Genomic DNA, 25,400 nt, shown 5'->3' on the forward strand with positions numbered 1-25,400 from the left:
ATGCACTCTTCTTGGGCGAGAGCAGCCCAAATTTCAGAGAAATCTGTTGTGACAAAACAATAATATATATATGTGTGTGTGTGTGTGTGACAGGCTGAAGGAGGACCAGTTGGACGACGAGGCCCTCAGCGAAGTGTCCCCCTGGAAGCAGACCAGGCGAGAGCGCTCCACCAGCCCTGTGCGCTCCCTCATCAACAGCAGGCACAAGACCCCGCCCCCTGTGCTGGACTTGCAGGACCCCAGGCCCAGTCCAGCACCGACAACAGCCACTACAACAGCCACAACACCTGTTGTCTCTCCAACAGAGACAACAGCCACAGCACATGCTGTCTCCCCAACAGCCACTACAACAGCCACAGCACCTGTTGTCTCCCCAACAGCCACAACACCTGCTGTCTCCCCAACAGCCACTACAACAGCCACAGCACCTGTTGTCTCCCAAACAGACGCCAACACTCCCAGCACTGGCTGTGTCCCGGACACCTTTGCCACACCTGCTGACCAGCATGGCGCCAGTCTCTCTTCCGTTGCTGACCTGTGTGGCTTAAAGCAGAGTGCTGATACAGGGTCATTGACGGACAACAGCACGGACCTGTATGGTGTAGGTCACATGACCAGTCCTGCCCGCAAGTGCAGCCTCACCTCTGCAGACAGCTCCTCCCTGTCAGATAGCAAGTGTGATGCGAACTCCTCCTCCAGTTCTTCAGATTCCAGCAGTGCACAGGTGTCAGACTGTGAGTGCAGCGCTAGCTCCTCATCTTCCAGCAGCTCAGACAAACCTGAACGCTGTCCCAAGTGTGTGTTTAGCGAATTTTCATCAGACAGCTCTGACACATCCAGAGCTAACAGCCGGCGAAGCAGAAAGCGTGGTCGAAGTAGAGAAGACCTGGACAGGTTTGCGTTCAGGGGTATTTTCCATGATATAAAGCGTATAAAGCGGTGCACTTTAAGCACCTCCCCGCAAGGCTCTGGACGCTCAGATGTGTACAACAGTGACTCCGAAAGCTGTGACAGTGACATGAGTGAAGAGGCCTTGTCACACAGACATACTGTTTCACAGTTCCAGACTTATGACACTTCCTCTTCCCTGTTCTACTGTAGTTCTGATGATTTGTCTTGACAGACAAAGAACTAGGAAGTGGTTTGTTTTAGGATGTGACTGTTGTTTCATTGATAAAGGGGCAAGTTTATATGTTGTTGAAAATGAAGGAAGAAAAAAATCTTAGCTGGTAAATGGGCAGTTTACAATGCCACATTGTTGAATCAGTGAACCCTGTTAAGTCAAATTCATCACCATATCTATATGAGGCTCTCTGTGAACCCATCATTTTGCTCTCTTTGATTCATTTAGATATCTGTATTTGTTTTCCGCACTAAAATTGAAATTGTTGGAAAGATGTGTACGCATTGTAGCAGATTTGGTCCTCTATCAGTCTATGTCCAAGTGAAAGGCCTTGGTGTGTGATAGATACTGAGACAAGTTTGTTGTTGTCAGCATTACAGTCCCGAATTCATTGTTGGGATGGGAACAGCAGGAATATTTTGCAATACATTGTCTCTGAATAAAGAGAATCCCTTCCTATTCATAGAGAATGATAGAATGTGAACAGTTTGCACATGTATGGGTAGCCATTAATATGAAAGAAAAAATTTAGCGGGCCTAGGAGTTTGAAATCAGTGGTAAACTTGTTGTTTCAAATGGACAAAGTATCAGTGGTAAACACTAATTTAAGTGGACTGGGAATGAAAAGGCAAAAGCATTAGAAAGTTCTTGACAGGATCTTGACATCTTGCCTTTTTTCTGTTTTTATTTATTTATTTATTTATTTATTTATTTTTATTAATGCACTAGATCTACATTATGGTGTAAATAGAGAAAGGATCTGTCTTCTTGTTGCTATTGTTGTTTTTTGAAAGGATGTTGAGTAGGTTACTACAGTTATGCAGTGTTATTGCTGGATAGTGATATTGTTCTTGGGAGTATATTGAAATCTTTTTTATGTAAATATTAGAATCTCACTTTCTGTCTCTTCCTTCTCTTTTTCTGTATAGATTTTTACCCCTGTTCTGATATTTCACACAGGTATTTCTGATTTTTCTCTGTTTTCTGTTCGATGTTTTTTTTTCTCTCTCTGTCTCTCTCTTAGACACACATAGGTAAAACAAAAGAAGAAAAAACAACAACAGAGAAACACATTGTATGATAAACATTTTTATCGCCAGTATTTTTGGTGCAATAGTGGGAAAAAGATTTGGCCAGTGATAATAATTGCAATATTTTCAGAGAGAAAAGCAGGACTGTTATATTTGTACATGTTTCTGGTTTGCATCATTTTGCACCATCTGTAGAAAGAGGTACAGATAGTTGCTGCAAGTGATGCATGCTCATTTGCCTGTTGACAGTCAACAGATACTGGCAGCACAGAGTGGGATGAAATGTTGAAATTTAAATTTTCCACCTCTTCTCTTGAGTATGGGTTGAGTACTAAGATGATGTTTATAGTTGGAAATGATAAACAACAGCCCCCTGTCACCATTCCAGTGCACTAAAGTCGTAAAGAGCTGGGTAAATATCTATCAATAGCACACTGACACTTCCTTCCCTGGTATGAAACTGAACTGTCAGCAGTAATGAGGAGTTTGGTTGACCCTACAGAACTGCAGTGAAGTTGATCACAATCTGTGTGTGTTATTCTGTCAACGGCATTTGTGCATCTGTACTGTGATTGATGAACTTTGCATAACTTACATGATCGCAGTCTGTACAGATAGGCATGAACATGTTGATAAATGACCATATTCAGTTGTTTGTTTTTTGTTTTTTATCTCTTTTCAGTATGTGTGTTTGGAGGGAGTGCCTCTGTTGCATTTGCAATGCATTGGTTTGCATGTGTTCTCCCATATCATAACGTCAGCATATGTGTGTAGGTGTGACTGCAATGTTATGTTGCATTTTACAATAGGTGCTGTGTACTGCATCCGACGATGATGAAAGTCACTTTGAATATGTATTGCTGTTGATGTGTATGACTGAACGATGGTTTGACCAGAGCACTGCCAGTGTGAGTGGGGAATGTGCATATATACAGTATAACTTCGCATGTTGTGTTTTAGGATGAAATGGGTAAAATGTCAAGTTAGATGCAGGCAGTGCCTGTAGCTTTTTTTTTTTTTTTTTTTTTTTTTTTTAATCTCAGGATGCTGTGGTAGCTGTGATTGTGTCAGGTTGACTACCTGCTACAAACCTGATCTCATGCTGATTACTTTGTGATGCTTTTTTTTTTTTTTTTTTTCAGAGCTGTTAGCATTGGCGGTTTTTGTTTGTTTGGGGTTTTTTTTTTTTTTTTTTTTTTTTGGGGGGGGGGGGGGTTGTTTTTGGGTTTTTTTTTGTTTTTTTAGATGTAAATTATAATTGTATTTTGTGCAATCAGCAGAGCTCCACTTGTGGTCAGTTCCTTAAGCCCATTGAATCTGGTTCAGTGGTACAGGTTGCCCCCATCAGACCATCTTGAGGCAGTATCAGTGTGGCTGAAAAAAGTGACCAAATGTAACATGAACATGAATAAATCGAAGAAATTTTGAGGAGAAACCCTGTGTTAAGTCATTACCCACAGACTTGGATTGATTCAGTCATTGAGTTGAAATGTCACCCCCAGATGCATAATTCTTGACTGAAACATTGCTGCACCTGATACCCTTGGAGCTGGACATCAATGGTCGGTAACTGACATGCAGTGTGGCTCACTGTCAGTGTCACCAGACTGCATACAGTCAGTTGAGGGCTAGTCCTGATGGCTACTCAACACTACTATTACTTCAATGGTTCTGAAATTATATGTATGCTAATTCATCATTCAACGCTACATAAATTATTCTAATTAATATCATCAGTGTTAGGTAGTCCGTAGAAACCTTGAAAAGTCGGGGGGACAGTGGAAGAGCATTCTCCAGGGCTTAAAAAATGTTGGGGGAAAAAAAGAATTAAAAATCATAATGAAATGAAAAAGGCTTTCAGATAAGTAAAGTTTTAAACTGTGTTCTCTAAATACATAGAGAAATTTGGGGTGGGTGGGTAGGGGGCGGGGTCTAGAAAACCTATGGGAGCCCTGTACTTACCATCACTACACACCACTGCACAGCCCCCCACATTTTTTAAGAGGGCGGAACATGCTGAAATAAAGTCTGCTTTTATTCAACAAACACCATCGTAACAGTTTGCTAAATATTTTTCTGCTTGCAAAAATATGATATAAACACCTATATATATATAAAAAGAAGAAAAAAAAGGTTTGAACATTTAGTGTCGTCCTACCTCATCATTGCCATGTTCTGATAATAAGCAGTTTTATATTATTTGCTTTTTTTCCTATTAGTATTATGCTTTTTTTTTCTTTTTTTTTTTTGAATGAGCAGCTAAACATTTGAACATTTTATTTATCTTATTATTGTTTACTTTGTTATAAAAGACATCATATATTTGAAAAAGCACAAACTCTGAAATCGTGTAGGTTAATAATGTTTTGTGTTGAACACTTAATCATCAGTGGGCTGATCCAATTATGAGGAAACCAAATTTAATGTTATCTCTTCTGTCAACATGTTCAGTTTATTGCTGATATGTGAAGGATATCAGAGTAACACTGCCTAAGCATTGATGGAGAAAAATAACATGCTGTTTTGAGTGTCTGACATGGTAAATACTTGGTATACAGAGAGAAAAAAAAGGATGCTGTTCTCACATTGGATGTTTGAGTGGTTCAGATCAGTGTCGACTGGTGTATAATGATTGTGTCACTTTGTCATTCGTATTTGTATTGCGCCATTGACATCTTGTCTCAGTTACTGCATTTCAAATTAACACATTTTCTTTGTTTCTTTTTTCTTTTTTCATTCTAGAAACATTTTGGCAAAACTAAAATAAGATTTAATTAACACATTAACGTTTATCTATAGAGGGCAGGTGGGGACTAAAAAAAAAAATATATTGACCTTCAAGTTGGTCACTCATTGTTTTGTTAGAAGTTTTTCTGAAGTCGTTAAAAGATTTTGGGGGACGTCTTTTGTTTGCTTTTTGTTGCTGTTGTTTTTCGGTCAGTGATTAATAAAGCACAGCAGTTAATTTTTTTTAATTTTTTTTTTTTATGGAAATAAAAGTAAAATAATTTTCTAAAATCCTCATCTTTAAAGAGTCTTTTTGGTTCTCATATGTAGTACTAGTAGACAATAGTTCATGTAGGGGCCATAACCCCTCTAAATACCATGCCCTTTCTGACGAAAAGAATGAACTCAAAAGTAATAATAAAAATTTTTAATCCTTTTTCTACCTTTTAAAATCTAAGCTGAAATCTCTTTAATTGTTAAGTTCTTGTTATGTGAATGTAAAAGAAAAAGCAGCTTGTTGTGAAAGTTTAGTTACTGGTAAAATAAAGGAAGAAAAAGAAAAATAATAGAGTTTATGTATCTGTGCCTCTCTCTTTGTCTGAACCTCAGGTAATTCACATTTCTTTGAAATTATTCACAGATCCTCAAATGTCATCTCAGTCTGACACGATAGACATAATAACTATTGGTTGTAAAGTGGAAAAAGCAGCAGTTTGAGAGTGGTGTATTTTAATCAGTTTCAGTTTGAGAGTGGTGTATTTTAATCAGTTTTTATTATATGTCCACCATAGGGAAGCCATTTTAATCATGATTTAAATGCACTTGGGATAGTGGTGTGAAAGACGTGTAAGCTGATAAAGTAAAACATAAAGGGCATGTCAGTTGAAGTATCCAGATGTCCTTTTGATGAAGAAAGACAACCAGTTCATTCATCCTGAATATATGTCCTTAGTTTTGCAGATTTTTTGTTTTTGTTTTTTTAACTCCATAACAGAACTTGTTTTTGTTTCTTTCATGTGGTAGTTTTTAGAACTAGTTTTCATTGATATACCAGTTCAAGTGTTACATGCCTAAAAGCTGGATTTGGTGTGGTTTCAAGTTTGATTTTCATCTCCCACATCACAGTACCCACATCTGAACCATCTTGCTCCATCCATTGCGACATGTATTAATTTTTTAGTCTTAGAAAGTTCAGTTGGCGTTTTCATGGCACTTTTGAAAACCAGATTATCTACTGATGCAGTTATCATGTTTATTTTTTGTGCTTTGTATAGAATGTAAAAACTTGCACAAAAAATCAGTTTAAAAAACCTGAATAGTTAGAAAACTACTGTGCCATTGCTTGAGGTATTAAAGATTGAAATGAATGATTGGAAGATGTCATATGTATGTGATAAGCTGCTGTTCATATCAGTTGTGTATTTATTTCATGTGAGAAATGGCCAAGGTTGGGAAAAAAAGAAGATAACTGTGCCTTTGCCTAATAAATGAATGCAAACTGTAACAAAGTCAGGGTTGTGTGAATTTTAATTGCAAGAGTGGGAGAAATTGTCATAAAAAAAAATGAAACGAGCATCTCTGTGTGTGTGTACGTGTGTGTGTGTGTGTGTCTGTCTGTGTGTGTGTGTGTCCATGTTGTGGATTAAATCATCAGGTTGATGTTTCCAAATCTTTTTTTTTTCTCTCAAATATCCTTTCAATGCAAAACATGGTTTGAAAGCTCATCGAACATTCATTGTTGAAAATCCTTGCACATCCCTCCCTTGTCTGTTTTTGCAGTATACTTGCACACATTTGTTTTGGAATTAACTTTGAAGAGAATGAAGAAAAATTATCACTATTAAAAAGCTATGTACAATTAACCTTTGAATCTTGGACGCATGAATGGACATAAACAGCACTGCGTTGCTAAACAAGAAAGAGAAACATATTGTGAGAGAAGAGGAAAAGAGAAAGGAAGAAAGTGATTTATGTGCACGGAGGGTCCTAAATAATGTATACAAATGGCTTTCATAAAGCAGTGTCACACGTTAACAACAATCATATTTTAATTATATATTTCTAAGTGCTACTGACAACATAAACATGCAGTATCATAAAGTTTATTACATAAGTATGTAACAATAACAATGTTTTTAGTTATTTTTCATTCACTCTATGTTATCTAGATCTGAGAGTATAGAAAACAGTTTTGATCAAATAGAGATTCACACTGGCACACTGAGCGCACTATGGGGGGAAAAAAGCAAAACAAGTTTTAACTTTTTCTTGTGTTTGGGAGCGTACATGTTCTCACGGCTCGATGTGTGTGTGTGTGAATGTGTGTGTGTGCCCCATGCTTTTTACATGCAACCAAAGTTTGACAGGGCAAACACACACATCCATGCATACATTTTCGTTCAATTGCTCACATACGCACACAGATAACTCACTCTCAGACACCAGACAAAATGAAAGTTCAACACTCTCTCTCTCTCTCTCTCTCTCTCTCTCTCTCTCTCTTATTTGCTTTCATCATTTCATTGTTTATCATAATGGTTTGTTATACAATGAAAGTATGTTGACGCATTCACCCATGTCATAAGGACCTCATGGCCAATGACATCAAGTGTCAAAGCGTCAAAGTCTCTCTCTCTCTCTCTCTCTCTCTTGTACTCATAAAAGAACAAAGAAATGACTTCTGCTTCTCACTGGTTTGTTTATTATCTATAAAGTGATTAACTCACTCAGTACGGCCAGTCCTCTCTTCTCCTCTACACAGATCCCTCGGATGTCCAGTGGTTGTCTGAATGACCCAACCTTTAGCTTCCGTCGTCAGAGTTGTGGTATTCTTTGTCAACATTCACCTCTTCAGTATAAGAGCCTTCCGCTTGCAATATTTTGATGATGGTAACTGGGGTGAAACGCTGTTAACGTCGTCTCTTTCGCCGTTCGTATGGAAAGAGTTAAGACACGAAGGCATCCATTCATTTCAACACACACGTAAACTTATGCTCACTCAGTGAATGTAGAGGATGGGTGAGGTAATAAAGACGCGGGGACGGGGGTGCACTGGGAAAGAGACACGCACATAAAAACCCAGGTGATTGTGAAGTGCCATAGTACCAGTAAAAGGAATTACAAGCTGCAAAAAAACAACAACAAAAATGCAGACAGACACACTGACATACAGACATCCGAAATACAGGGTTGTTACACAGATAGGTTCTTTGTAACGATACACGGAAGTCAGAACGGTTCCATTAATTAAAGACATTCATCTCACAACCTCCTCGTCAAATTCTGTCTTCTTTGTCTGTATCCATCACTTTGTTTCATGCTTCAGGAACTGCACCTTAAAATAACTTCTTCAAAGTTGTTAAAATTTTAAGGCAGAATTCCCCAAGCAGAAACAGAAGGATGGATATCACAGCGTTTACTCAAAGTCAAATGCAATACAATACAACTTACTGTGCATATATGAACCATTTGCAAAATCCCGATTTTTTCCCAACCCCAACATCTGTCGACAAACCGATGACACAACACAATTTAGTATACTGTCTACCGAACATAAACTCTTCGTTCCTGTGGTTATTTTCATCCCCCCCCCCCCCCCCCGCCCCCCTCCCCCCCGGACATTGTATGACAACTTTGCCATGGAAAAAAACAAAGAAACCAAATTGGGCTACTTGTGCTGGAAATAACAGACCTGTAGAGAGTTTGTCGACGGGTATTGAATTCAGGCATTTCAAAAACAAGAAAGAAAAAAACAACAACAAAAAAACAAAAACAACAACAACAACAAAACCGAAAAAAACTGGCCACTACTCGGGCTGCACGGCAAATAGCCACACTCTTCCAATGTTGTTTCTGCTGTTCAGCTCTCGACGTATACAGGTTTATCTTTGTTCTCTACTCACCGTTGTGATTACCAAGACGACTTTATTCAATGTGGTCTTCATTGTCAACAAGATGCTGTTGAACAGCAACTTTTACAGTATAATGATAGTGATTTTGAAGTGTCCGACTATGACCATCAGAACACAGCAAAGGAGGCAAGTGTTGTCCCAACTATCTAGGTTACAATTTGATTGTTGTGGAGGTTTGCCCAAGTTTTATTCCAATTTTTATTTCAGGAGAGTCGGCCTTGGGATGGCCCTCAAAGACCAGATCACCCCCAAGGACTTCAGCAATGACAGCCAATGCAATCTTGCCTCCTAGTTTGAGAGGCATAGTCCTTCTAAACTGTAAATTAATTTCTAAAGCAGTGGAGAAACATTAATCATAAATCTCTCACTTTGCTGCTAGCCCAACTGTAAGCTTTTGTAAATTTCTAATATAAGCCTTCATTGACAGGCATGTGAAAAAACAACAACAACAACAAAACAACAACAAAAAACAACATACGAAACAAATACACAGTAGTATGACTGCACCACAGCCAATATGGCTGACAACGTGTCGTCTGTCCATTGTGACGTCACATTGACAAGCTCAATTGTGTGCTGAAACAATCATTACTCACCTGCTCATTTAACTACCAGTACAACAGCTTTTCTTTGTCCATATCTTTGCTCTTATATTACATTCATTTTGCACAGTCGTTCACTTTCAGACAGATAAGCATATCTACAAAATCATCAGCAAAACTAGAATACACCTTCAGAAATAAAGCTCTGCACACAACAGATCATTTAATAGCTACAGAGACGAATGCAAGACGTTCATCATAAAATCTAGAACGAACTCAAACCTTCAATCACGTTTATCTAAAAATCTAGGACGAACTGAAGCATCCGTGACGATTAGAAAAAAATCCAGGAAGTACTCAAACATTCATGACTTTCATCTAAAACTTCAAGACGAACTAAAAAAAAAAAAAAAAAAAAAAAAAAAAAAACCGTACGAAACAAATACACCTACCTTTTTGTAGCATGACTGCACCACAGCCAATATGGCTGACAACGTGTCGTCTGTCCATTGTGACGTCATCTATAAATCCAAGACGAACTCCAACATCTAATGACTTTCATCTAAAACGTCAGGACGAACTCGAACATTCCAGTGACGTTCATCTACAAATCCAGGACGAACTCCAACATCTAATGACGTTCATCTGAAAATTCAGTACGAACTCAAACCTCCCAATACTGTGAACAACATGCCGACATTTCTGTCTGTCAGTCACCCTGACGGTACGACATCCATACACACGCATGTTCGCTCGTTCATCTCAGCTTGTACCAACAGCAACGACACCGTAGTTTCCATTGTGTTTTAATCAGTGTTAAGTTGTATCATCTTTAGGGTGCTTCTTATTTTATTTCTGAGTTGTTGCGTGTGAATTGGTTGTGTGTGGGCGGTATAGCTGTGAATCTGTATTAAAAGAAATGAGTGATATATTTCAAATAGAATATCTTATGAAAGGAAACAGGTCGCAGATTGTCCAGATTGTGTGTGTGTGTGTGTGTGTGTGTGTGTGTGTGTGTGTGTGTGTGTGTGTGTGAGCGCGCGCGCGCGCGTGGCAATGGTTGGGTGGCTGGGTGTATGCAGGCATAATGTGCGCGTGTGCTTGCTTGCATGCATGCGCGTGTATGAATGCATCAGTGAGTTCATGCGTGTATGTCTGTTTATTCGCGCGCGCGCGCGCGCGCGTGTGTGTGTGTGTTTTTCTGTGTATGCACACACACAAGTTGGTGACATTTGCCTTCCCATTTGTGCAGTGTTTTCTTCTTTTTTATTTGAAGAAAGACTTCATTAATGGTTCCTTTATATCTTATTCATTCTTTCATTCGTTTTATATCTTTATCCTGGAATACACTTGCTGCTCCAATTCTATTCATTAATTTTTTTTTTCATTCAGTTAGTTGCGCCTGCATCATTAGTTTTCCCTGAGTGTTAGTCGCATCAATAACACCCTCACCCTTCCCACCTCTTTTCAACACCCCTCATCTGTTCCATCCCCCATCCTTTGCCAGCCGCATCATTGTGCAGACTCTATATACAGCGTGCAGTTAACCCTGTGCAGTCGTCTTTCCAAGCACGATAGTCATCACGTTTCTGTGCAACGATAAAACAGTGAAACATATCGAATCCAGCTCCCAATTTTCTTCACGCCTAAAGATCACCGGTCTTGTTTTGTAACAGTCTTCTTAAAGTCAATATGTGTGATTTATTTGCTCCAATGTGATATTCAGAATTATGCTTTTTTTGACTCACTTGTATAAACAAAGTGAGTCTATGTTATAAACCAGTGTTCGGTTGTGTGTGTGTGTGTGTGTGTGTGTGTGTGTGTGTGTGTGTGTGTGTGTGTGTGTGTGTGCGTGCGTGGGTGCGTGCGTGCGTGTGTGTGTGTGTGTGTGTGTGTGTCTGTCTGTCTGTCTGTCTGTCTGTCTGTCTTTGGTAAACTTTAACATTGCCATTGTCTCTGGAAATACTTTGTCCATCAATACCGAATTTGGTTTTAAAATAGTAGGGAAAAAATCTTCACAGTCATACCAATAAGAGTTTGTAAGTCTCCCGAATTAAGCCGTATTTCCCGTATCATTAACGGTTTATTTCGTTGAGGCCATTTCCGGGATTCCGGAAACACCGTATTACCGCATCTCAGTTGCAGTAGCATTGGCGATGCTTAGTGAGAAGACGGCGTGACCTCGATTTATTTGTTCGCAGGTAAATGGAATCAAATACAAATTCTGGACAGAACACATACAGTGACACAGACTACATCATCGATGTGTTTACTGTACGTGAATCTTTTAAAGTGGATACTCAGTTGAGTGTCTTGCCCAAGTTACATCCCCACTCTCTCGGCCAAGAGGGTTTCAGGACAGTCGGCGTTGGGGATGGTTCCCAAAGGTCAACTAGCCCCCAAGGCTTCAGCATAAGAGCCAGTGCAATTATGCCTCCTAGTTTGACAGTCACAGTCCTTCACAATAGACTAAGCTGAAAATGATTTCCCATTGCAATGGAGAAACCATCGATAACGATACGATACGATGTGGTACGATACGAAACAATATATTACATATGTAACATCTTCTTGGTTATTCATTGTGATCTGACAAACAATGCATGAACCCAATCTGACCAGCACACTGTGTTTCTGGTCCAATCACTTTGCAGTCGTATCGAGGGCGTAGAACTCACAGAGACGTCTGTCAGTCCGTCAGTCCATTAGTTCACAGCGGTACCTTTCTTAACTGGGTGTAACAATTTTGGATGTGAACATACTTGGTGCGATGAATAGGTCTTGAGGATAAGTGTGTGTGTGTGTGTGTGTGTGTGTGTGTGTGTGTGTGTGTGTGTGTGTGTGTGTGTGTGTGTGTGTGTGTGTGTCTGTCTGTGTAATTCAGACGTCAAGTTATTGACACAGAAGGGGATGATGGTGGGAGAGAGGAATTGTCCCTGTGAAACTCTGTGATGCCGCAGGATTTTCTTGCCGTGGATCTGGACTCCGAAAACACTATGTCACGTGGCTGAGACTATCCGGACACTGAGGCCAGGACAGTCTTTTTCCGTTGACAGGTAATTTGGGTCTCACATCCACCCAGTCAGTCAGGACAGTCTTTATCCGTTGACAGGTGATTTGGGTCTCACATCCACCCAGTCAATCACGACAGTCTTTTTCCGTTGACAGGTGATTTGGGTCTCACATCCACCCAGTCAATCACGACAGTCTTTTTCCGTTGACAGGTAATTTGGGTCTCACATCCACCCAGTCAGTCAGGACAGTCTTTATCCGTTGACAGGTAATTTGGGTCTCACATCCACCCAGTCAGTCAGGACAGTCTTTTTCCGTTGACAGGTGATTTGGGTCTCACATCCATCCAGTCAATCACGATAGTCTTTATCCGTTGACAGGTAATTTGGGTCTCACATCCACCCAGTCAGTCAGGACAGTCTTTATCCGTTGACAGGTAATTTGGGTCTCACATCCACCCAGTCAGTCAGGACAGTCTTTTTCCGTTGACAGGTAATTTGGGTCTCACATCCACCCAGTCAGTCAGGACAGTCTTTATCCGTTGACAGGTAATTTGGGTCTCACATCCACCCAGTCAGTCAGGACAGTCTTTATCCGTTGACAGGTAATTTGGGTCTCACATCCACCCAGTCAGTCAGGACAGTCTTTATCCGTTGACAGGTGATTTGGGTCTCACATCCACCCAGTCAATCACGACAGTCTTTTTCCGTTGACAGGTGATTTGGGTCTCACATCCACCCAGTCAATCACGACAGTCTTTTTCCGTTGACAGGTGATTTGGGTCTCACATCCACCCAGTCAATCAGGACAGAAGGGGTCCACTCAAGTGTAAGTTTACAACATCACGTTCATTCTGCACTCTAACAACGGCCTATATTCATTACTAGTCCCTCAGTTTTTCAGTTTCAAGGAGATGCCAATACATGCATATTGATACATATGCGCTGCACCAGATCTGTTGTTAATCCTTTCACCGCCAAGCTCGCATTTATGCACCGGCGTGGTAGTGGACCCATGTGTTTATACCAAAAGGGAATTTTGTACTCTAAATTGACTGGCGGTGAAAGGGTTAAAAAAAAAAAGTGCTATCAGTCCCTCAACTTCGGGGTTGTCGTGGGGACACGAGAGCTGAAGAAACGGACGACCTATTCCACGCTGTTCTGTTTTCGGCTGTCGAGAGAAGATCCGGGAAAGTCATCCCTGTCGAGACCTTGATGATTTCAGACCAGCTTTTGTGTTGTCAGCGTTTCCGTCCTCCCCAGCACAGTGCCTTGCAGGGTGGTTTTTGACAGGGCGTCGGTTCTGGTGACGTGTCAAAACCAAGCCAGCTTTCGTCGTTTAATGATTGACGGAATTTCAGCAGCCAGGAGGGAAACGCTACATCTTCAATGTCTACTTAACTTCTAGATACAAACTAGTTTACCCTGGCGTAATGTTACGAACGTTCAGTGTGACAAAGAATTATAACCGAAATTATCACGAAACACGAATATGTAGTGGTCCGACGAACGTACACTGTCAGCTCAAAACATATTCGCTGTACGTTCCTGTCTTATCATTAAAAGAAATATAATCATTTCCAAAAATCAGCTGGGGTAAGTTGGGGCCTCGTGTCCGCAGAACACGAGTTACATAACTGCTGAGTTATTTGCCATGGACCTTCGCGACAAAGGAACGAAACGCATTCGGATTCTCAAAAATCCGTCCCCCAAATGAGGAGATTGACTGAAGCGTTTTCTATTCACATAGGTGCTGAGTGCAAAAATACCTGATTCAGAAATCACTGTGCCATGTGCAATGCTACCAAACTGCGGTGCTGTTCATGGCTGTATGAAGTGTTGTTCAGTTAATATCTTTCTGTGGATTTAAATTCGTGTGCAGCACACTAATTCTGGTTTATGGTGAGTGTGGTTTACTTTTCAAAACATACACACGAAATGCACAATATGTATTATCATTTGTTAGATGGACTGTGTTTATCATGGCAGCTTCACTCAAAGAGACATCAATGATGGCTGCAATCTTCAGCGAGACCACGCCAGCAGCACGTGAGCACAACGTGACCGATGTTCTCCTCAACAACACTCAGAAGACAGATCCATCAGACTGCATGGTGCTGCAGTTTGAAGAGTTCATCCCCTGGGACAACCCTGACAATGTGCTCAGTGCTCAGGCGATGGCCATCACGCGCCGTGTGGCAGACACCCTCAGTGTGCCTCTGTTTCTGTTCGGGGGGCCTGCCAACGTCATCAACATGGCGGTGTTCTACCGACAGGGGCTGAAGGAACGCATCAACGTGTGTCTCTTCTCACTGGCCCTGTCTGACTTCCTCTACCTGAGCACCATCTTCCTCCTGTACGCGGAACAGATCTACAGGCAGTTCACCACCAAAGAGAAGTAATTTCGTTAAACCACATTAAAAAAAAAAAAAAATTTTTTGTCCAGCTCTTCTCGTTATCATTTTTCACCCCTGGGAATGAACAACTAAGCCCCCACCCCCCTCCACACACACACACACACACACACACACACACAACGACCTGTCCTTTGATTCCAATTGGTTTGCACTAGCTACACATGTCAAGAGTTCCCCATGGCCCAGAAAGGGAAAGGGATGCAGGAAGAAACAGAAGAAAATCTTAGGACAGTGGGACAGAAATAAGAAGAAACAAAGGGAGATCTCTCTCTCTCTCTCTCTCTCTCTCTCTCTCTATATATATATATATATATATATATATATGTATATATGCGTTTCTAGAGAATTGTTGTTGTTTGTTGTTGATGGAAGAAGGCGGCAGAATGGTCAAGACGCTCAGCAGCCAATACAGAGAGTCCGTGAGGGTCTGGGTTCGAATCCCGCTCTCGCCCTTTCTCCCAAGTTTGACTGGAAAATCAAACTGAGCATCTAGTCGTTCGGATGAGGCGATAAACTGAGGTCCCGTATGCAGCACGCACTTGACGCACCGAAAAAGAACCCATGGCAACGAGAGTGTTGTCCTGTGGCAAAATTACGAAAAAGGAAATCCACTCTGATAGGTACACAGATAAAAAAAACCCATTTACTCAAGGACTGACATGCGCATTGGGTTATGCTGCCGTGAGGCATCTGCCTCGCAGACGTGGTGTAGCGTATATGGATTTGTCCGAACGTAGTGACGCCTTCTTGAGAAACTGAAACTGAAAACTGAAACTGTTTCTGATGATGATGGTGACGACGGGAAGAATGGTGACGACAACAATGTTTCTTTCCTTCTTTCTTTATCATTTTTCTTTGTCTATTGAAGTTTTATGTCGTACCCCAACCCTCCTTGTTTTATTCCCACAAAAACAATAACAAACACAAAGATATGGCGATGAAAAAAACCCCGAAGCAATCACAATATACTACTATATAGTTCTGTGCCATACGAAATCCACACACACATGCTCGCATACGCACATTCTCCCACATATACACATGATTTCACACATACATGGATCCTGGGTGATGAATATGACAATCAAAGTTGATGGTGATGATGGATGTCCTTTCTGCCCTCCCTCTATAGCTCGAGCATAAAGGAAAGAAGGGGGTTGGGGGGATAAGAGGGCAGGGGGCGGGGGGCGGAGGGGGCGGCGGGGGGGGGGGGGGGGGGGGGGGGGGGGGGGCGTGGGGGTGTGTGTGTGCAGAACGGGAACCTTGACCTTTCCCACCTATCCCTGATCGCTGACGATGAGCGGTGCCGTTGCAGGGGCTGGTTGAAAAGCTGAAGGGATGAAGTTTGATTCGATTTGATATGTATACTTATATAGCGCCTGTCCTCGGTCAGAGACCAAGCTCTAAGCGCTTTACAAACTCAGTGTCATTTGCACTACAGGCTGTCTGCCTGGGTAGAGCCGACTTACGGCTGCCATTGGGCGCTCATCATTCTTTCCTGTGTAATTCAATCAGATTTCAGGCACGTACATATACACACTCAGACAGACATGTAATATTTTACGTGCATGACCATTTTGTTTATTTTCACCGCTATGTAGGCAGCCACCCTCCGTTTTGGGAGGTGTGCATGCTGGGTATGTTTTTTCTTTCCATAACCCACCGAACGCAAACATGGATTACAGGATCTTTAACGTGCGTATTTGATCTGCGTGCGTATACACACGAAGGGGGTTCAGGCAATAGAAAATCTGCACACATGTTCACCTGGGAGAACGGGAAAATCCCCACCCTTTTCCTACCAGGCGCCGTTTCCGAGATTCGAACCCGGTACTGTCAGATTGAAGGTCCAACATTTTAACCACTCGGCTATTGCGCCCGTCAATGACACCGATGGAATACCCGATGACCACGATGAAGAGTGACGACAGACGAGGCGAGAACAATGATGACTTGTGATGGGTGACGTCCTAGCCCTCCCCTGCTGCAGCAGTCCTGAAGAGGAGGAGGGAGCGGAACAGGAGTCTTGGTGACGTCCCTTGCCGACACCACTGACCGCATACGTTGAGCAGTACCGTTGCTGGGGCTGGCAGAAAATCCGAAGGTAAGATGTTGATATGACGGTTTGCAATGGTCCACTCCAACAGTGAGATGCTGATGCTGGGCAAAGGCCAAGGGACGTAATTGGACAGGGAGAAGGGAGACAACGGAAAAGAGAAAAGGAATGGTTGGGTTGCAGTGTCAGCACTTGACTTGTACTGCCGCTGCATTCCGATGACAAGACGCTTGCCCGTTTGCCTTCCCAGCGAGCTCAGGCACTGGAAAAACAACGACAACAAAACCAAACCAAACCAAAAAAAAACAAACAAGCAAAAAACAAAGAAACAAACAGCAACAACAGGCATGGTAAAACGTGTCCCCTTGGTGCACCATGCTCAGAATAACTGTCTTCAACACACAGGTGTCGACAAAACTGGGCAATCAACATTTGCCACAATCTGAACATCCAGAGCGATGCCGCGGCTTCTTTTCGAGAGTTCTCCACGCATCTGACTTCAAAAGCAAGTTTAAAATTACAGCAGCTGCTGCATACTAAGATAACAGTACGTGCAGAACAAGGAAATGACACGGCACACAACACGAAGGACAGAAAAAACAGGCTTTCGAAGTTTACAAGCTAATCAGAAGTACTGATCAGCACGCCGGCACACGAAATAGGAGAAAAAGGTCAAAACCGTAACCTTTCCTCTCGCGACACACTAAAGTTTCAAATTGTACCACCAGGGTGAGCAGACATTCATTTGGTTAGAGTGACACACGCACATCGCACGTTGGATCAGTTGGTTCCTCAGATGCTTTATTCTGGATATAAAGGACTGACGTCTCTACCTGTGTCACACGTCACCACCAACGTTTGGTTGGATCAAATGGGGCTCACCTTAATCACGGTCCACAAATAGCTAGAACTGGCATTACTTGATTGTGCCAGTCACCTGCTGAGCTGATTTCAAAGCGGAGTGAATTAAGCGAAAACTGCATTCTGGAAATTCATCCCCCTGACAGTGAGTTGATCAATCACATTGATGGTGTCTGTTAGATGCTGAGTCGTTCCACGCCTTGGTAACGGAGAAGAAATTTCGCATGGGTGTTGAAAGCAACTTCATGTTCGTTCTTGTTATTCTTGAGCACCACTTGTTAGGAATAATACATCCTGTTCCTCCCAGTTTGGATGGTTGGTTAGGAATGGCAATAACCTCCTCCGTGGCCCTCAAACAGTACATCTCAGGACTGACCTCAGGATAATTATATCTTTTCTGCGCAGTAGTGGCTGCCCTTTCTCCAGTCTGTGCTTTGCCTCACAAATACCAAAGACCTCTCACCTGTAAACAAGTAGAGGCAGCCGTTCATAAACAATGTCTCTGAATTCTGCCATCTCTTTTAAAGAACTGTGACTCTCTCTCAAATGACACAAAGACAGTTTGTGCATCACGAAATGCTGAAAGATGACACCTTTTTATTTGATTTGATTTGATTTGATTTATTTTTTATTTTTTATTTTTTTTAATCAAAGAAATCATATATATTCAAAGAAGGAAACGTAGCGGGCGCACGCTTGCGTGAACGTAGCAGTAGTACTATGTATACAAAGCGCAGCTGTACAGTACCTGTGGATAGCGCTATTGTTCGTTGCATCAGTGGACGACTTGGCAAAGTGACCATGGTTCTCTCCCTTCAAAAGTCCAACGTGCCGATAGATGCACTGGTTTGGGTCAAGGTCAGTGCTTGGTACTGGTGCTTTGTGTTTCTTGAGGTAGATATTCATCATTGTCAACGGAGGCTTGGGAGGATGGAGGTTTTTGCACAGGTGGAGGTTGGAGGATGATGTGAACCCTTTTTTTTCCTTCTTCTCCCTTAACTCTGTGAAAAGTCACTTGCGCGCTGCACATAACTGTTCACCTTATTTCTCCGGGTCTGTTGGTGGTGTGTCAAAGCCTGGGTCTCTGCGAAAATAAGTCCATCTTAGGAGCGGGGAACGAAATGTAAAGCGCTTTGAGCAGTGCTTCAGGAGAAACGCGTTATATAAGTGTCCATTATTATTATTTTTATTATCATTATTATTATTATTATTATCGTTTTCATTATCGTTTTCATTATTATTATTATTATTATTATTATTATTATTATTATTATTATTATCGTATTCATTATTGTTATTATTATAATTATTACTATTATTATTATTATTATTATTATCGTTTTCATTATCGTTTTCATTATCATTATTATTATTATTATTATTATTATTATTATCGTTTTCATTATTGTTATTATTATCATTATTACTATATTATTATTATTATTAGTAGTAGTAGTAGTAGTAGTAGTAGTAGTTGTTGTTGTTGTTAGCATTCTTAGCATTACTATAACATTTGAAAAAGCGTTCATGAAAATTAGTATATGATGGAACAGTTATTGTTCTTTCTCTGACCTATTAAACCGACAGTTTTCTTCATTTGCTCTCCAACAATGTGCGTGTGCCGGGAAAATGGTTCAGAAGTACTGTGTATGTATGTATGCATGTATGTATGTATATATGCTTGTATGTATGTATGTTTGTGTGTGTGTGTGTGTGTGTGTGTGTGTGTGTGTGTGTGTGTGTGTGTGTGTGTGTGTGTGAAGATGTTCATATTATCTATAATGTTAACTGTTCACTATTCTGTTAATTTTTTTATTCACATCGTTTTAGGTATGTACCAGGATTCGTTTTTGTCAGGGCATGGTGTAAGGAAGCTTGTGGCTAATCCATTTTACCCAGAAAAACTTATATCATTTGTCACTAAAAAATTTGGTGTTTAACCTATGAACTGTCTTGACTGTATGGACGGAGATTTTTTTTTTTTTTTAATTTTACTTTCCCATAAAAATGATGTGCACGATAATTACTTGACACTGTTGTTTCAGATATGGCGTAATATTACGGTTCGTCACCAACCACAACCTGCTGGGATTCTACGGCTTCACCTGGGTGTCAGAGGTCATCTCTGCCATGATCGCCAGTGAGAGATGCTTCTGTATCCTGCAGCCTCTCCGCTCCCAGACTGTGCTGTCCACCTCCACCACCACCGTCATCATTGTGCTGGTGAACGTGGTGGTGGTGGGACTGTACTTCTTCGTCACAGCCCGGTACCGTATAGTGTGTGCCTTCGACCCCAGCACCAGCAGCGAGGTGTGGACCATCGCTCCTTCACAGCTGTACCTGAATCACCAGAAGGTGATTGACTTTTTGGATTCCTTTGTATACGGCATTGCTATTCCGGTGGTGACGATCGTGATTGTGATTGTGACAACGGCCTTGACGATGATCAAACTCCGGCAGGCAGCAGCATGGCGGTCTGGCACCTCGTCCAGTGGCAGTGTGTCTGCACGAGAGGTGGCGCTGACCATGATGCTGGTCTACAACTCGATCTTCTTCGTCATCTGTGTCTTCCCTATTGCCGTGTTCAGGTGAGAGGTAGTATCCACATGCTGTGGACATGTTGATGAACAACAGGATTTATATGGTTTGTTGGCATACATTATCTGATTCTGTGTCCATTTGGAAGAAAGTTTCCTAACACAGACTTGTATCATGACTTGTATCATATTTCATTGGTTTCACACTACTTTCCACAGCAGAACTGATTCAGGAAAGCCTTTGGATGGACAGGGTGCGGGCGAACTAAGTTCACAACTGCATTAAAGTTGCCAGGCCACAGGCGCCCAGCCGTGGTGTTGAGACACACAGTCATAAATATTATTGGTGAGAGCTCCAGGCCAGTGACCTGCCTGAAGCTTGACTTTCTCGTCTTGATTTGGACAGCTTCTTTTACCTACCTCTTTCAGATACTGGCCTCTGTGCACAGCGCACATGTCCCGTCCAGGTCAGTGCTATGGGTCTGTAACGTAAGGGGCTCAAGGAATGCAGGTTCACTTCTGCTTTGATGTTCCTTGAAACGTCTGTCCAGCGCTCTCTGTCTGTCTGACATAGTCCTCCTCACAGTCAGTGTACTGAATGTGGTACATGACCCAACACTTCTTGGCCTTCCTGGTGACTTCCCTCACGTGGGTCCGGTTCAGGCCGAAAGGAAGTCTGAGGAAAAGCTTGGATCTGTGCTGTCTGAGGTCTCGGGCTACCCTCTCTGATATCCCACGATTGTACGGAATGCTCGTCAGGATTTTGTTCTGCTGTGGTGTCTTTCTCTGCCATGAGGAAACAGGGGCACCAAACAGCCAACTGGGAAATCCATGGGATTGAAGAGCCGTCTTCACATCTGCCTTCCCGCCTTTCCAGTTTGCATCTTCCACTGCAGAGAAGGTGGCAGAGTGGTTAAAAAGCTCATCTGCCAATTCAGAATCCGTGATGGTCTGGGATCGAATCCCGCTCTCACTCTTTCTCCTAAATTTGACTGGAAAATCAAACTGAGCGTCTAGTCATTCGGATGAGACGATAAACCGAGGTCCCATGTGCAGCACGCACTTGGCGCACTGACAAAGAACCCATGGCAAAATTATGTGGAGGAAATCCATTATGACAGGTAAACAAATATATAAGCATACACTCAAGGCCTGATAAAGTGCGTTGGGTTTTACTGCTGGCCAGGCATCTGCCTAGTAAATGTGGTATGGCGTATATGGATTTGTCCGAACGCAGTGACGCCTCCTTGAGAAACTGAAAGGAAGAAAAGTTTTCCACCACAAGAACGTCTGCTTGATGAAAGTAAGTCGGATATTTTTGTGTTCCAAAGGGTGAAAAGTCAAGTACTGGTCAGTGTGGGTTAGCTTCCTGAGCACGTGAATCTTGACTGTACCACCAGACTGACAGTGCAGGAGAGTTTCAGAAAGACAGTTTTCCTGTCCTCTTCAGTCTGAAGTGAACTTAATGTTCCAGTCCATTGAGAGTTTAAGTGGAGAGTTCCTGGAGGTTAAAATGTAATCAGCATACTTACACCGAAAGGTAGGGGTACGCGTGGTACTTTTGACAGCTGTTCTTTCAATTTTTTAAATTATTTATTTATTTATTTACGGTTATAGTTGACTTCATCAAGTTTTTGCGCATTATACATGTTAGTAGTAGTAGCAGTAGTAGGTTTTTAAAAAAAATGTATTTATCTATTATTTATTCACCCCTTTTTTTCTTCTTCTTCTCAAGGCCTGACTAAGCGCGTTGGGTTACGCCGCTGGTCAGGCATCTGCTTGGCAGATGTGGTGTAGCGTATATGGATTTGTCCGAACGCAGTGACGCCTTCTTGAGCTACTGAAACTGAAACTGAAACTGTTCTTTCAAACTTCTCCTTATAAAGACCGGCAACAATAGGCACCACTGATGAACCCATCGCAGTTTCGTACTTCTGTAAAAAAAAAAAAAAAAAAAAAAAATCTGAAACTGAAATAAGAGCAGGAAAGACATGATTCCATAAGATCGAGTAGTTCATACTGATTCAGCTCACTTACGTATCTGTCTTCTGTCAGTTTGTCTTTGATGCCTCTACAGCTTGGTCCACGGGGTACAGGTGAAGTGAAAGCAAACATCAATGAATATTGGTTTCTCGTCTTTTCCAAGACCAGGTCTTTTGTTTTGCAAATGAGATCTTCACTATTGACGATCTGGGGAGGTGTGTTGCCAGTCAATGGGACAAGGGCACATGCGAGATACTGTATGTCACACAACCACAACGAGAAACAATTGGTCTCAGATGAGTTTTCTCCTTGTAATTATTTTTAAAAGTCTGGACAGGTTTTGGACTCTTATAGAAGTGGTGTAAAGTTTCTGGAATAAAGACCGGTGGATACCGTTATCCTCTTCCATGATTTTTAAAGGTTCTTTCATACGCTAATATTTTAGTGCGCGAGTCCTCAAGCAAGGCCCTGACCTTGGATTCAAAGTCAACAATGTTCAAGAGAACCGCAGCTGTGACGTCATCCGCTTGGAGGATGACAACCTTGTCATCTTTGGATAAAGACCTGGGGGCTTCCTCCTATTTCTTTATTTCATTTGACTTTATTTTGTTTTAAGAAATGTTAGATCTGGGTGGTTTTCTTGCCTTTACAATCACGACTGCCTCTCTGTGAAGACTGTCAGTCGTAGCGGGGTCTGTAATCTGTCTGCATGCTGCTCCTGAGGACGCAATGATTTCTTCGACAGGAACAGATTTGCGCGGACGTTGAGGCAACACCTTGGAACAGACTCCGCAGTATCAATCAGCTGCCACCAGAAAGTTTAACAATCCACTTCTAGTGACTGCACTGACTTGTGGTCTGCTTCGTAGAAAATCTAGGATCCATGCACAGATTGATCAGGCGGCGAGACTTCTTTCAATTTGAAGTAGGGCTTTGATATAGCAGAACTGCGTTAAACGCAGGATGTAATCATTAAAAAGAAAAAGAAAAAACCTTTGTGTTTTCGGGGTGAATGAGGACGTGGTGAAGACCAATGCTAACGGCATTTTCACCAGATTGCTTCATTGGCGAACTCTGAAGACCAATGATAATGGCATCTTCAGCAGATCTGCTAGCTTATAGGCGAACTTTAAAAAAAGGTCAAATGATAGCGGAATGCATGTTTCCAGATTCTGCAAAATTAAGCACTCAGATATTTCGATGACAAAGGATGTTAAGGCTACATGACGATAATCATTAATGCAGCCACGCTGTTTTCTCTGAAAAAGGAATGATCGTTGATTCTTTAAAAAGCAGTGTGGCACGATGCATAGCTGAAGGTACACACTGAAGATGTTAGTGAAGACACGCGATTGTCAGTGAAGACACTAGAGTAACAGTTTTATGTTATATGTTGTCTAAACTAGGACCTCGAATCAGCAGTCACATCACGTTTTATATGTTGTCCCAACTAGGACCTCACATCAGCAGTTAGAATACGTTTTATATGTTGTCTAAACTAGGACCTCGAATCAGCAGTCACATCACGTTTTATATGTTGTCCCAACTAGGACCTCACATCAGCAGTTAGAATACGTTTTATATGTTGTCTAAACTAGGACCTCGAATCAGCAGTCACATTGCGTTTTATGATATGTTGTGCATATTAGGACCTAGAATCAGCAGTTACATTATGTTTTATGATATGTTGTCCAAATTAGGACCTCGAAACAGCAGTCACATTACACTTCATGGTATGCTGTCCAAACTGACATCTCGAATCAGCAGTTATATTACGTTTTATGATAATTTGTTGCCCAAACTGGGACCTTGAATCAGCAGTTATATTACGCTTTATGAAAATATGAAAAAATGGTAAAAACAAATCAGAGAAGCATAATTTGGCTGCTATAACAACGATATGTAAAATGACGTTCTTTGGAAGAATGACATGTAAAGTCAGTAACAACTGGAAAACATTGCCAATAACAGTGCAGAGGCTGCACGTTGTAAAGCAAACTGTTCACGCTTGTATTATGTGACGTTGAATCTTTACTGTATTGTACTGCTCTCTTGTCAACCAGTTTCTCTGTGTGAAATTCAGGCAGCACTCCCCAGGGAGAGTGCGTGGCTACAGTGAAATCGCCACGCTTTTTCATTTCTGCCTGCAAGTGTATTGGTTTCCCCTTTTCTACAGAATTTTGCGTGGGACAACCTTTCGGCTGCCGTGGGTTCGTTTACGCGCGCTATGTGCATGGTGCACACGGGACCTCGGTTTATTGCCTCATTCGAAAAAAAAAAACCCCAAAAACTAGCGTCCAGGCCAGAACTCAGGGGTCTATGGAGAAGAGGGGGGGGGGGGGGGGGGGGGGGGGGGGAAGAGAAAATGTTTGCGAGTGTGAGATTCGAACTTGACTCTCTGGCTCCCTGTGTGGGCAGGGTGGTGTGGCCGTTCATACCAGAGATGAGCCCAGGTCGACGACTTCACAACCTGTACGGCACGTGCATCTGGTGCTTGGACATCCTGTCCTACCTCAACGCCACCTTCAACATCGCCGTCTACTACACCATGGGCTCCCGCTACAGACAGACCTTCTGGCAGCTACTGGGCAGGGCCAACAGGAATCAGACCACAGCAGGAGGAAAAACGAAACAAAACAAACAACAACAACCAGCTGCCAGTGTGAACGCCTTCACTGCACAAAGTGCATTTAACAGTATTGATATGAATGCACGCTTGTAAAGATATTTTCAAAGAATACTGAGCATGTCGTTAGTGTTTTTATCCAGTTGAAAATGAAAATGCCAGTACTTCTACTGCGCAAAGTGGGGGAAAACCCATCTACAGGAATAAAAAACCAAAAACAACTTCATCCAGCTGTACTGATATGAAAGCACGCATGTAAAGATCTTTTCAAAGAATACTGAGTGGTTTTTTAAATTTTTTTTTTTATCCCATTGCAAATTAAAATGCCAGTGTGAGGTGTGTGTGTGTGTGTGTGTGTGTGTGTGTGTGTGTGTGTGTGTGTGTGTGTGTGTGTGTGGCGTGTGTGTGAGGAAGGAGAATTACGGAGTGTGCATGTGTCTACATGTATGTGTATTCACGTATGAGCATCTATGCGCGTGCGCGTTTGTGTGTGTATCTGTGTGTGAGTGTTTGTGGCAACTGTGTGTGCGTGCGTGAGCGCGCGCGCTCGTGCGTATGTATTGTATGTTGTTTAT

The 25,400-nt window shown here is 41.9% G+C and overlaps 2 protein-coding genes across 4 annotated transcripts in view; both read left to right on the forward strand.

The window, feature by feature from the left end:
• The window catches only part of LOC143294872 (uncharacterized), a 28,499-nt gene extending 25,225 nt beyond the window's left edge, over positions 1-3,274 (forward strand). For all 3 annotated transcript variants that reach the window (XM_076606391.1, XM_076606388.1, XM_076606390.1), the window contains one exon: positions 94-3,274. In XM_076606391.1, the coding sequence (XP_076462506.1) occupies positions 94-1,120 (1,027 nt within the window). In that variant the 3' untranslated portion in view covers positions 1,121-3,274. The remainder of the gene's footprint in view (positions 1-93) is intronic.
• A 14,368-nt stretch (positions 3,275-17,642) lies between these two features.
• On the forward strand, positions 17,643-24,921 carry LOC143295091 (uncharacterized). The gene is made up of 3 exons (XM_076606655.1): positions 17,643-17,824; positions 19,725-20,267; positions 24,618-24,921. The coding sequence occupies exons 2-3, from the start codon at positions 19,810-19,812 to the stop codon at positions 24,919-24,921; spliced, it is 762 nt and encodes a 253-aa protein (XP_076462770.1). The 5' UTR covers positions 17,643-17,824; positions 19,725-19,809.
• The last annotated feature ends 479 nt before the right edge of the window (positions 24,922-25,400 follow it).

This window comes from Babylonia areolata, chromosome 20, assembly GCF_041734735.1.
Source record: "Babylonia areolata isolate BAREFJ2019XMU chromosome 20, ASM4173473v1, whole genome shotgun sequence".
NCBI lineage: Eukaryota > Metazoa > Mollusca > Gastropoda > Neogastropoda > Buccinidae > Babylonia > Babylonia areolata.